This window comes from Mirounga angustirostris, unplaced genomic scaffold (assembly GCF_029215605.1).
Source record: "Mirounga angustirostris isolate CCGP_5_RB_7025 unplaced genomic scaffold, mMirAng1.0.hap1 SCAF_1, whole genome shotgun sequence".
Classification (NCBI taxonomy): domain Eukaryota; kingdom Metazoa; phylum Chordata; class Mammalia; order Carnivora; family Phocidae; genus Mirounga; species Mirounga angustirostris.
Genome location: NW_026991709.1, coordinates 45,020,388 through 45,033,710, shown reverse-complemented (window position 1 = coordinate 45,033,710; position 13,323 = coordinate 45,020,388). Strand labels below are relative to the sequence as shown.

Sequence of the window (13,323 nt, the reverse complement as noted above, 5' to 3'; positions counted from 1 at the left end):
AAACAATGAATCATGGAACACTACATCAGAAACTAATGATGTAATGTATGGTGATGAACATAATAAAAAAAATCTTTAAAAGCAATTACAACAACCATACTTTTCATGGTCCACTTAGAAAAAATACTTTTTTCATTTCAAGAATTATGTAGAAAGAAACATATTTGACTCTGTATTCTCCCCCTTTATTTTGTAGTTGTATTGTATATTACATTTTAAAATTGAAACCCCCATAAGACATTTTTTACTGTCAAATATGTTTTAAAGAACACAGGATGTTAAGTTTCCTTCTGGTATCATTTCCCTTCTGTTTAAAGAATATCCTTTAGTAATTCTTTAGAGCAGGTTTGGTGGCAATAAATGCTTTTGCTTTCCATAATTCTGAGAGTATATTTCGTCTTTATTCTCAAAGGATATTTTTGCTGAAATATTATTATTCCAATGTTGATATTTTTTTAAAAAAGCATTTTAAAAATAGCCTCAATGATTTCTGATGAGAAATCAGCAGTCATTTGAAATGATGTTTCCCTATAAATTATGTGTCATTTTCTCTGGATGCCTTCAAACTGAACTTCTGAAATCTGTATGCTATGCCCTTCATCAAATTTGGTAAGTTTTTAGCTATTATTACTTAAAATACTTCTTATGCTCTTTACTCTTTCCTACTTCTGGGGATACTACTTACAAGACAGTGGACTTTTTGATGTTGCCCTATAGTTCCATAAGGCTCTGTTCATTTTTTTAATTCAATCTTTTTTTTTTTTCTTTTTATTCAAACTGGATGATTTCTATTAATCTACCTTCACATTCATGGAGTCTTTCCTCTGTCATTTTCCTTCATTCTTTTTAGGTTTTTATTTCCAATTAGTTAACATACAGTATTGTATTAGTTTCAGGTGTATAATATAGTGATTCAACAGTTTTATATATCACCCAGTGCTCATCATAAGTGCGCTCCTTAATCCCTATCCCTTATTTAACCCAACCCCCTACACCCCTCCCCTCTGGTAACCATCAGTTTGTTCTCTATAAATAAAAGTCTTTTTTTTTTATTTGTGTATTTCCCTTTGCTCATTTGGTTTGTTTCTTAAATTCCACATATGGGTGAAATTGTATGGTATTTGTCTTTCTCTGACTGACTTATTTCACCTAGCATTATACTCTCCGGCTCCATCCATGTCGTTGCAAATGGCAAGATTTTATTCTTTTCCATGGCTGAATAGTATTCCATTATATATTCACACACATCACATCTTTACTGATGGACACTTGGGCTGCTTCCATATCTTGGCTATTATAAACAATGATATTATAAACATAGGGGTGCATGTATCCTTTCAAATTAGTGTTCTTGTATTCTTTGGATAAATACCCAGTAGTGCATTGCTGGATTGTAGGGTAGTTCTATTTTTAACTTTTTGAGGGAACTCCATACCGTTTTCCAAGTGGCTGTACCAGTTTGCATTCCCTACCAACAGTGTAAGAGGGATCCTTTTTCTCCACATCCTCGCCAACACCAATTGTTTCTTGTGTTGTTGATTTTAGCTATTCTGACAGGGGTGAGGTGTTATCTCATTGTAATTTTTATTTGCATTTCCCTGATGGTAAGTGATGATGAGCATCTTCTCATATTGTCTGTTGGTCATGTGTATATCTTCTTTGGAGAAATATCCGTTCATGTCTTCTGCCCATATTTTAACTGGATTATTTGTTTTAGGTTGTTAAGTTCTTTATGTATTTTGGATACTAATGCTTTATTGTTTATGTCATTTGCAAATATTTTCTCCCATTTCATAGGTTGCCTTTTAGTTTTGTTGATGGTTTTCTTCACTGTGCAGAAGCTTTTCATTTTGATTTAGTCCCAACAGTTTTTTTTGCTTTTGTTTCCCTTGCCTCTGGAGACAAATCTAGAAAAAAGTTGCTATGGCTAATGTCAAAGAAGTTACCTAGGATTTTAATGGTTTCAGGTCTCACCTTTAGGTCTTTAATCCATTTTGAATGTATTTTTGTGTATGGTGTAAGAAAGTGGTCCAGTTTCTTTCTTTTGTTTGTTGCTATCTAGTTTCCCCACCATTTGTTGAAGAGACTTTTTCCCATTGTGTATTTTTTCCTGCTTTGTTGAAGATTAATTACCATACAGTTGTGGGTTTATTTCTGATTTTTCTATTCTGTTCCATTGATCTATGTGTCTATTTTTATGCCAGTAGCATATTATTCTGATTACAACACTTTTGTAATATAACTTGAAGTCCAGAATTGTGATGCCTCCAGCTTTGCTTTTCTTTTTTCAAGATGGTTTTGGCTATTCAGGGTCTTTTCTGGTTCCATACAAATTTTAGAATTGTTTGTTCTAGTTCTGTGAAAAATGCTGTTGGTATTTTGATAGGGATTGCATTAAATGTGTAGATTGCTTTGGATAGTATAGAACAATATTTGTTCTTTCAATCCATGAGCATGGGATGCCTTTCCATTTCTTTGTGTCATCTTCCATTTCTTTCATCGGTGTTTTAAGTTTTCAGAGTACAGGTCTTTTACCTCTTTGGTTAGGTTTATTCCTAGGTATCTTATTATTTTTGGTACAATTGTAAATGGGATTGTTTTGTTAATTTCTCTTTCTGCTACTTCATTATTGGTGTATAGAAATGCAACAGATTTCTGTACATTGATTTTGTATTCTGCAACTTTACTGAATTTGGTTACCAGTTCCAGCAGATTTTTGGTGGAATCTTTTGGGTTTTCTATATATAGTATCATGTCATCTGCAAATAGTAAAAGTTTTTCTTCTTCTTTACATTTACTTCCTTCTTTACCTTTAATACCCCACTTACATCAATGGACAGATCATCTAAATATTAAATCAACAAGGAAACAATGGCTTTGAATGACACACAAGAACAGATGAATTTAACAGATATATTCAGAATATTCCAGCCTAAAACAGCAAAATATGCATTCTTTTCAAGTGCACATGGAAATTCCCCCCAATAGATCACGTATTAGCCCACAAAACCAGCCTCACAAATTCAAGAAGATCAAAGTCCTACCATGCATCTTTTCTGACCACATGCTATAAAACTAGAAGTCAATACCCAGGAAAAATCTGGAAAGACCACAAATACATGGAGGTTAAATAACATGTTACTGAACAATGAATGGGTCAACCAGGAAATAAAAGAAGAAAAAAAATAGTACACGGAAACAAATGAAAATGAAAACACAATGGCCCAAATTCTGGGATGCAGCAAAACCAGTTTTTTGTTGTTGCTATTGTTGTTGTTTTAGCGAGAGGGTGAGCAGGTTGGGTGGGGGGACAGAGGAAGAGAGAGAGAGAGAGAGAGAGAGAATCTTAAGCAGGTTCCACACCGGACACAGCTTGACGCAGGGCTTGATCTCATTACCAAGATCATGACCTGAGCCGAAATCAAGAGTGGGACGCTTAACTGACTGCGCCACCCAGGCACCCCGCAAAAGCAGTTCTAAGAGGGAAGTTTATAGCAATAAGGCCTATCTCAAGAAACTAGAAAAATGTGAAATCAACAACCTAACCTTGCTCCTAAAGGAGCTAGACAAAGAACAAACAGAACCTAAAATGAGTAGAAATAAGGGAATAATAGAGATTAGAGCAGAAATAAATAATATAGAAACTAAAAAAACAATAGAACAGATCAATGAAACCAGGAACTGGTTCCAGTTCTCGGGGGCTCCCTTTTTTGATCTGCCAGCTAGAAAGCTGGTGCTTTATGTACCTTACTCTGCCATGCTCTTCCTTTGAATGTGCCCTTGTCTGGGGCCAAGTGGTGGGAAAACAGAACAAAAGGAATGAGCATTTGCCACAACTTCTTAGGACCATAAGGACTCTGACTGTAGAGGGTGGTTTCTCCTCTTCAGAATTCTCCAAACTAACTTTGCTGTGAGTTTCCCACTGCCACTGTTGCTATTGTTGCTGTTAAGTACTTGAGATTGTTTGGGGGTTCATGCACAACAAAGGGTAGAAAAGAACTCAATATTTCCTTAACTTTTGCTGATCATTAGCAAACTCCTTTCCCACTCTTTGAGCTGGAATTTCTCCTGGAGCTCTGTCTGCACAGATGCTCAGTTCTGGGTTTTAAGCAGCTTTAAGCCCAGGTAGTGGGGACACCGTAGGAAAAAAAAATGGGCATAGTCACTGCTGCCTGATGGCACATTAAATTCTGGTCTTCTTCAATCTTCCCGCTACTATTTATTTCTCAGTCCTCAAGTTGTTGCTAGTTGCCCATGCATTCAAATAGCTGGTCTATGCAGGTTTTACCATTGCATTCAGAGGGGGGATAGGGTGAAGTGTGCTTACTCCAACTTACCCAGAACTAGAACTTCCAAGGTAATTTTTTTTTTTTTTAAGATGTATTTATTTGTTTTAGAGAGGGAGAGAGAGTGAGCCCTCGTGAGCAGGGTTAGGGGCAGAGGGAGAATGAGAGAGAATCTCAAACAGACTCCCCGCTGAGCATGGAGCCCCACTCAGGGCTCGATCTCACGACCTCAGCTGAAATCAAGAGTTGGATGCTCAACTGACTGAGCCACCCAGGCATTCCCTTCCAAGGTCGCTTTTGATCACCTATCACTATGCTTACTTGTGGGTGGCTTTTATGTTCTTCAAAATCCTAGGACTTTGGGATGTGGATAGTGGAGGAGACTCTGTGGAGATAGGAGTAGGAGTATTTGAGAAATCTCTGATTTTTCTACTCAGTTTGCTGTGAACTTAAATCTGCTCTAAAAATAAAGTCTATTTTAAAAGTGAAAAAAAAAAAATCGCAGGGCAGTGCTTCTCAAACTTCAGTGCATGTACTTTACCAAAGGTGATTCTGATCAAAATTTGAGAACAGTATTGGATATAACTTGGGTTCCTCAGAAAGCATTGTTGAGGCAGAGGAACACTGGGCTGTTACTTTGTTAGGAAGTAAAGTTATGGAAAAAGGAGAATGAAGCAGGATAAGAGAGACAATCTGAGGTGTTACTGAGCGGACCACTAAGTGTGACTAATTGTTAGATTCAGAGGAATCATCCCAGAAGCTATATATAGTGTCCCAAGATTGTCTGTGATGAATGGGAAATATAGAAAGATGGAAGAGTTTATTCACTGGCTCCTTTCTCCCACTGGCCAATGGTTCCCCTGCTGGGTTAGGTATGTTTTGGAACGGTAGTGGAGGGCATGGAAGCAAAAACAGGAAGCTCTAAATCAGGAAATGAGGGATGTAGGGCATTGTCAAGTTGCACCTACATATGATGACTGGAACCTACAAGCAGCGGCATTAATAAGAGTGAGCCTGAGAGAATCTGAAATGGCTTATAAAACTCGTCTAAAACAATACCTTAAAAAAGTAAAGATATCTGTCAGACTGCAGTACCTGGGTGGCTCAGTTAAGCATCTGCCTTCAGCTCAGGTCGTGATCCCAGAGTCCTGGGATTGAGCCCCGAGTCGGGCTCCCCACTCAGTAAGGAGTCTGTCTCTCTCTCTCCCCTTGCCCCTCTCCCCTACTCGTGTTCTCTCTCGCTTGCTCTCAAATAAAATTCTTAAAAAAAAAAAAAAAAGAAAGAAATCTGTCAAATCACTTGTTTAGTTTTAGGTATGAAACTACAAAGAATTTGTCATATTTTTCACCATCGGTTCTTTTTGGGTGAGGTTAGGCTCTGGTTACCTAGTTATTCCCAGTGAATTTCTTTGGCCCTTATTGAAGAAATTAGCCATTTGGAAGTTTCCAGGTGATCTCAACTGAACCACATGAAAGTGCTATCATTCAGCTTCTTTGGGCCTACAAAATGGCAATGTCATATAGTTCAATTTAATAGAATATGTTAAGACTTTCCATAGGGAACCCTAGGAACTGATACATCTGTTTAGAAGACATTTAAGACAGAAATCAGCAGAGAATAGGATCTTGGATGGTAAGTCGATATTCAAAACAGGAGTGACCAAGATGTACAAAAAAGAAATGTATCAGCTTCCTCAATAAAGGATTATAGTAAGAGATTCAAACATTCAAAACATAATTGTTGCCCTTCCAAACGAAGCTCATGCACACCTCCCTAAAATAAATAGAGCCCTTTGTTTGGGGAAAACAAAATCATTTTTCTAAATATAATATAGGCTGTAAAGAACCTTACATTATTATGCAGACCCCATCAATCCTTAATGTGTTCACTATCCGGCTTCCAGGCTGTGCCCTGGGCTTACTAGGAACAAGCAACTATACTATTAGCCATCTATTCATTGATGTCTACACAGATTTGGAAGCAATCTGAAATCACTTTTCTGAAAGTTGGCCCAGATCAGACTTTTATCCAGGGCACCACTGCCCCCTCCGACTCCATACTATTCTCTGTAAGAAGGCAGAAAAGGATTTGGGTTCTTTCTTTATAATTAGAATTTACACTTGTAGTTACACTATTACCTTTTTCTGCTTGCAGTTGATTACAGGATTATCTCAGTAAATGCACATATACTGATATTAATTTAGGTCTTTTGAAAAACAATTTGAAGTAGGGCTAAAGAAAAAAGATGAAAAAAATAAATTAAATGAATAATCTCAAGGTTTCCTTAGAATAAGACACTCTCGTTACAATTTTTTATTTTGTTGTAAAGTGACCTTAGGATGTAGCTACTCTTTTTCAGTTTGTTTCTGGGAGGTAGAATACATAAGACTGATATTGAAATAAACCTAATAAAAATAAGGATGTAATTAAGTTAAGCACAGGGTAGTGTATAACCTTTCAACCTAAATAAGGTCTTCTTTGCAGTGCTAGTAATTCTGCTGATACATTAAAAGGACATACAATTGCAGGGTTCCTAACCATAGTTGCTGTTTGAATGCTATTTTATGTAGGGCCCTATTCATAGAAAGACTACGAAAATGCCTACTTACTATTGAGTGGAAGCCTCAGGCTTGTTCTAAATTCTTTTAAGAAAGAACTATAGTCTGTTTCTTTTTTTTTTTTTTTTTTGAGACAGAGAGAACGAGAGAGAGAGCACATGAGAGGGGGAAGGGTCAGAGGGAGAAGCAGGTTCCTTGCTGAGCAGGGAGCCCGATGCGGGACTCGATCCAGGGACTCCAGGATCATGACCTGAGCCGAAGGCAGTCGCTCAACCAACTGAGCCACCCAGGCACCCCTATAGTCTGTTTCTTAAGTTTATATTCATTTCCCATATAGAAAAGTTCTGTGTTGAGTACTGAATATCTCTGCTTGTTATATCTGAAGATCTAATTAGCAGAAAAGCATTGCTTCTTGCTTTTATAGAGACCAATATCCCCTTTTAATCAGGAAACATATCACTGACATTTAAGAACTAGTCCTGTTTCAGATACAGTATTTCATAATAGAAAAACTAATTTTTAACATTAACAAGATCCCATGGTGACATAGGGTTTTGAAAATTTTTTTATTTTTGTTCTTAAAAAATCTTGTCCTGCTATGCATAAATGAAATAAAATTATTCATAGTATAGGGGTTTTACAATGTAAAAAGGATAAGTTATATTTTGTGAATGTATAAACTTACTGAATTAGCAGATAGTATTTAAGACATTAATAATCCAGCATCTAAAAATAGATTAAAACTCTATCAAATAAACAATAAGGTTTCCAGAAATGACAAGAATTGATATATCACATTTAAGTTATAAAAACAAATAACAAAATTTAAAAAAAACCTAAAACATGGTAAGAATAACATATTTGCAAGATAGATCTATGAATCTGCCCGAGAAAGCCCAAGGAGAAAAGTTAATGATCACTGGGGTGAGAGAAGTGTGAACATGTGTGCACATGCTCACACACACACACACACAGTACACTAGGCTAAGATAGAGCTTGAATGTGAAATTGGCTTTAACTGCCAACATTAATGATTACATTTAATTGGAAGAAGCATAAACCTATTTCAGTAATAGTTTACTACATTAAGGTATTTCATAGAATATTTGGAATAATTTATAAACTTTTCCAAAAGAGAATGAGAGAGAAAGAGAGAGAGAGACTAAGTTGAGATCTCATCCTTTATGGATGGATATATGCTGTATTTACTAGTCACATGGCAAAAACTTAGAAGATGCAGGCATAACCATGAAGTTTGTAATTAAGAAAATATTTTTAGCTATAGTTGTTACTTGTGGTCACTTAACTTAAAATGCCTATCCACGGGGTGCCTGGGTGGCTCGGTCGGTTAAGTGTCCAACTCTTGACTTCAGCTCAGGTCATGATTTCATGGGTCATGGGATCGAGCCCCACATGGGGCTCCCTGCTTGGTGGGGAGTCGGCTTGAGATTCTCTCTCTCCCTCTGCTCCTCCCCTGACTTGTGCTCTAAAAATAAATAAATCTTTAAAAAAATGCATATCCACAAATTGAATCATAAATGTTTCCACATTTTACCATATATATTTCAAGATTATCAACACTAGTTATCATTGACGTCAAAATGCTGATAAAAGTCATTGGGAAATCTGGAAGGTCAAGCCACATGCTTGGGATAACTTTGTGTGTGGTTATACTTTAAAATATTAACATGTCCACGGGTGCCTGGCTGGCTCAGTGGGCTAAGTGGTTAAGTGTATGACTCTTGGTTTTGGCTCAGGTCGTGATCTCAGAATGGCGACTCAGCATGGAGTCCACTTAGGACTCTCTCCCTTTCCCTTTGCCCCTCCCCCACCACGTGTGCACTTGCTCTAATAAATAAATCAATCTTTAAAATATTAACATGTCTGATGTTTCAGAATCTTCCCAATGTGTTGCTACTCATTTAAAGAAAAGGAAGGAAAGACTTCAGAAGGCCAGGACATCAATCTTACCAGGGGAGAAAAAAAGATTTCAAAGAGCATTACTTTTTAGGCATTTGAATCTATTTTTCATACTTCACATAATTATTTAAGAAAGAAGTAATTTCAAATTGTTCTATTCCATTTTAGAAAATCTTCAGCTTTTTGACAAACCTCATAGAGGTTAAGAACATAGATTCTGGAAACAGATTGTCTAGGCTCAAAATCCAGGGTCCCCTATTGCACCATAACAGGGGTTGACCATTTTTATGTAAAGCCCCAGAGTGTAAATAATTTTATGCATTGTGAATCACATTACAGTATCTGTTGCTCCTTCTTTTTTTCTTAATTAATCCTTTAAAAATATAAAATTATTAGCTCAAGGGCCATACAGAACCAGATTGGTAGTTTGCTGACACCTGATCTATATAACAGAGATAATAACATCTATTTCATAGGGTTGTCAAGAGGATTAAATGAATTAATACATGTAAAGTGCTTGGAAAGTTCCTGGCACATAGTAAAAGCTATAAAAATGTTTATTATTGGGGCGTCTGGGTGGCTCAGTCGGTTGGGCGTCTGCCTTCAGCTCAGGTCATGATCCTGGGTCCTGGGATGGAGTCCCGCATTGGGCTCTCTGCTCGACAGGGAGCCTGCTTCTCCCTCACACTCTCCCTCTGTGCTTTCTCTCTCTCAAGTAAATAAAATCTTTAAAAAAAAAAAAAAAAGTACTTTAAAAAAATGATTATTATTACTACTACGTATTTAACCAAATTTTGGTTTCAAAATACCTACTATTCCTCTATGACTTGTATGTAGCATTACTTGGTGACTTCAAATTTGGAGAAGGATTTAATTTGTCCCTCTTGGTTTATTCTAAATCACCAGAAAAGGTTTAGCATTGTACACTGATGAAACTCCCAAGTGTGGCATTAAAATTGAGTGATCAGAAGGAAGAGTCAGTAATGGTCCTGAGGCAGTCCCTTGCAAATCCCAGCAGGAGCATCCTTAGGGAGAAAGATTCACTATGAAAATATCATAACTAAGTTACTTGAAACATTCAATTAAACACAATAACCAATTTTGTATTATTACAGTATTTCTCTGCAGCCAAAGAAACGGACAAACCTATTTTAAATCTATTTAAGTGAACATTTAATCTGTTTTATTTTTTAAACTAAGAAGTAAGAGAATAATCAGAAAGCAGAAAATATGCATAGTTAAAATGCTACAGCATTTTAATGTACCAGAGTTACACATAGGATGTATTTGCCTTAAGTATTCTCGAGTAATTGCATATATTTATGGAAATCACAACGTGTTATGCTAAGAATTCCAAAGAAAAAAATAACTTGAGCAATCAAGAAATAATTCACAATTTTTAGCAGACAACCTATAAATGAAAAACAAATATATAAAACTCAGCTCTTTTGTGATTTACAAGGCACAGGCTGAATAGGGCCGCATATAAATATTTAAATGCAATACATACAAAAGATAAGTTTTGAACATTTTATGAAGTGTTTGTATTGAAATATAGAGCTTAATGAATTACACTTTGTAACAGAGTGATATATAAACATGAAAAAACACTTTTGAGTTTTAATGCAATAAATTTTAATTGTATACTATGTTAAACACAAATGCAATAATCTCAGCTTATTCACACTTTTATGGCATCCTGTAGCCCAATGTGCTTCTACATAATCTTCACATGGAAATGTAGAGTAGAATAGATGTTTATAGATATGGAGATAATGGAAACTGAGGAAAAAGTCAGTACTTTTCTTCTAAATATTTGCATAGGTTTGAGTTACTGTTGTTTGTGGAATACCAATTAACTCAGTATCAGCATAGTTTTAAGAAGTATTTTTATTAGTTATATATACCCCAAGTTGAAAATCTGAAGTGTTTAGAGACTTAAAACAAGAAAAAATTAAAAACAAAACAAAACAGTAGTCACTTTTCTCTGACTTTCCCACCCCATCCTGGTCTCCCACCACAATGGGAACCTTTTCAATCCTTTTCGCTATCCTTGTGGCAGATAGCTCTATATTTCCACTATCTGTTAATACTCCTGTCTCTTGAATTCATCTATCTTAAACAGATGGTTTGGTTCTAAATCCCAGCACCAGCATTTACTAGTGACATTTAGCAAGTAACTTCTTTAGGTCTCTGTTTCCTTGTCTATAAAACAAATAATAAAACCTACCTACCACACAAAGTCATTGTGACAAAGAATGCAAAATCCAGTATGTGTAATAGTATCTAGCCCCAAAATACAGTGTTCATATAGTGATAGCTATTATTACTGTTATTGTTATTATAATAGTTCTGGTGGATAAGGATTTGAATTCTAATACACCCTTTTTCCATCCTCCTAAACTATTCTCCTATCCTTCTAAACTACAACATATAAGTATTTTGTTAAATTACAGTGTTTTCATGTCCTTTTTATATTTAAGGCAAGTCTAGATTAATGAGACTCTCACTTTATATCCTCATCAAAACAATTTATGAGAGGCTTGCAAGCTAGCTGAAATGCTGGACTATTGGAATATTCTGGATAACTTTTGATTTGCTAAGTTCTAAACCACTGGGATTTTTGGACTAAGAGAAACTGAATTACAAAACTTTATTATAGTTTTAAAATGATTTTATTTATTTATTTTTTTTTAAGATTTTATTTATTTATTTGACAGAGAGACACAGCGAGAGAGGGAACACAAGCAGGGGGAGTAGGGGAGGGAGAAGTAGGCTTTTGCTGAGCAGGGAGCCCGATGCAGGGTTTGATCCCAGGACCCTGAGCTGAAGGCAGATGCTTAATGACTGAGCCACCCAGGCACCCCTAAATGATTTTATTCAAATCTCTATGACACAGACACATACAGCAGTACCACAGTTATGATAACACACCTAGTATTACTTACCTTTTGCCTCCTGTTTTTGTTTTTTTTGTTTCTTTTTTTAAGATTTTATTTATTTGAGAGAGAGAAAGAGATAGCAAGAGCACAAGTGGGGAGGAGAGGGAGAAGGACAGGGGGCTCCATGCCAGGACCCTGGGACTATGACCAAGCCGAAGGCAGATGATCAACCGATGAGCCACGCAGGCGCCTCTTGCCTCCTGTTTTTATCATTTTCACAGCTAAGGACATTTAAGATGTTTTACACATTGTATATTACAGTTGTTCTTTATATCCAATGTTTTTCAGGATTGACACCATTGCTCTATATACTGTTTTCCAGTGGTTAATTTAAAATGAAAGCTTCTATTCAGAGTTCACAATGATAACTGGTCTCTAAGTTTTGAGAACTAACACAATTTGCATAGAGTAGATGCTGAGATGTGTCTAAAATTCTAAAGAACATTTTTGTAGCAGTTTATGCTCAGGAAAGACATAGTTTGGTGAGTCACAATCTATTTTAACAAAGACACATTTTAAAGAAACAAAAAGTCAGTTAAAATAATTATTGAAGAATCAGATTAATTCACTTCTATACATCTTAACCTTAAAATTCAAGATATTCATTCAGCCAATGAAATAAAATTGATACTGTGTATGAAAAGGTTCTCAAAATCACCCTCATTAATTTTTAAGTTCTCTAAGGATAAAGAATATATCTTACTTATTTACCTTGTATCACCAGTGCCTAGGACAATGCCAGACTAGTGTAGGTACAGAGAGGTTCAATACACATTCACCGGATAAATAAATTCAGCTTAATTCAGTCTCAGATAATTTACAAATGCTTGACAGTAAAACACTAAATATTACGACAACACAGTGTTATTCTTTTCAGCGTAAACAAAGTACACTAGTTGGTACATTGCATATTATGTTTTATTGATAGTGACAAATAGTAAAAATTTTATGTATATATTAATTACCCATGGTCCCTTATAAATATTTGAAGTTCTTTTTCCAAGCACAATCATACTGCAAAGTCATATCATAAAACTAAATTTTAGAAGACAATTTAAAAAATAAAATGCATTAAAGATATTATAAATCATGATGAGATATTGAGATGGCTTATAAATCTGACTTTAAACATTCTAATTACAATCAAATGTAGACTTTTACCAAGAAGTTGATAATTCTGGGGAAGGAGCCCTTCTGAGGAAAGATTTAGTTTTAATATAATTAATGGTCAGATTAGCATACCTGAAGTCCTATGTTCTTAAAAAGTTCATTCAGAATCCATAAATGCAAGCAGAAGATTATAAAGTCTTAGCATTCTTAGATGCACAAACATCTTTTAAAAAATTTGAAGTATTCCCAGTTTGCCTTAAGATACATTCCTTGAATTGAAAATTGTTGAGGTTTCCAAATACTATCTTCTCATGTCTTCACAGCCTGGATCTGATCTGATAACAAAAACCAAACAAAAAATTATCAGTCCCCACAGGCAAAATCCATTTTCTAAAGTAATCCAAGAAAAATCTATAAAAACACTATAGAAGCCTATGCACACATCTGTGTTTGTTTGTTTAAAGCACACACTGTAGTTTTTATTTCTGTCATTGTGCATGCACACA

General features: G+C 35.6%; 1 protein-coding gene across 18 annotated transcripts in view; it reads right to left on the bottom strand.

Annotated features, from left to right (window-relative positions):
• Window positions 1-9,306: 9,306 nt before the first annotated feature.
• Window positions 9,307-13,323, bottom strand: part of ARL6 (ADP ribosylation factor like GTPase 6) — a 44,969-nt gene continuing 40,952 nt past the window's right edge. For 16 of the 18 annotated variants that reach the window (XM_064580481.1, XM_064580485.1, XM_064580500.1 and 13 more), the window contains one exon: window positions 10,004-13,152. In XM_064580481.1, coding sequence (XP_064436551.1) covers window positions 13,127-13,152 — 26 coding nt within the window. In that variant the 3' untranslated portion in view covers window positions 10,004-13,126. Of the gene's footprint in view, window positions 9,791-10,003; window positions 13,153-13,323 lie in introns of those variants that run through there. The other 2 variants (XR_008504983.2, XR_010408012.1) reach the window with 2 other exon arrangements.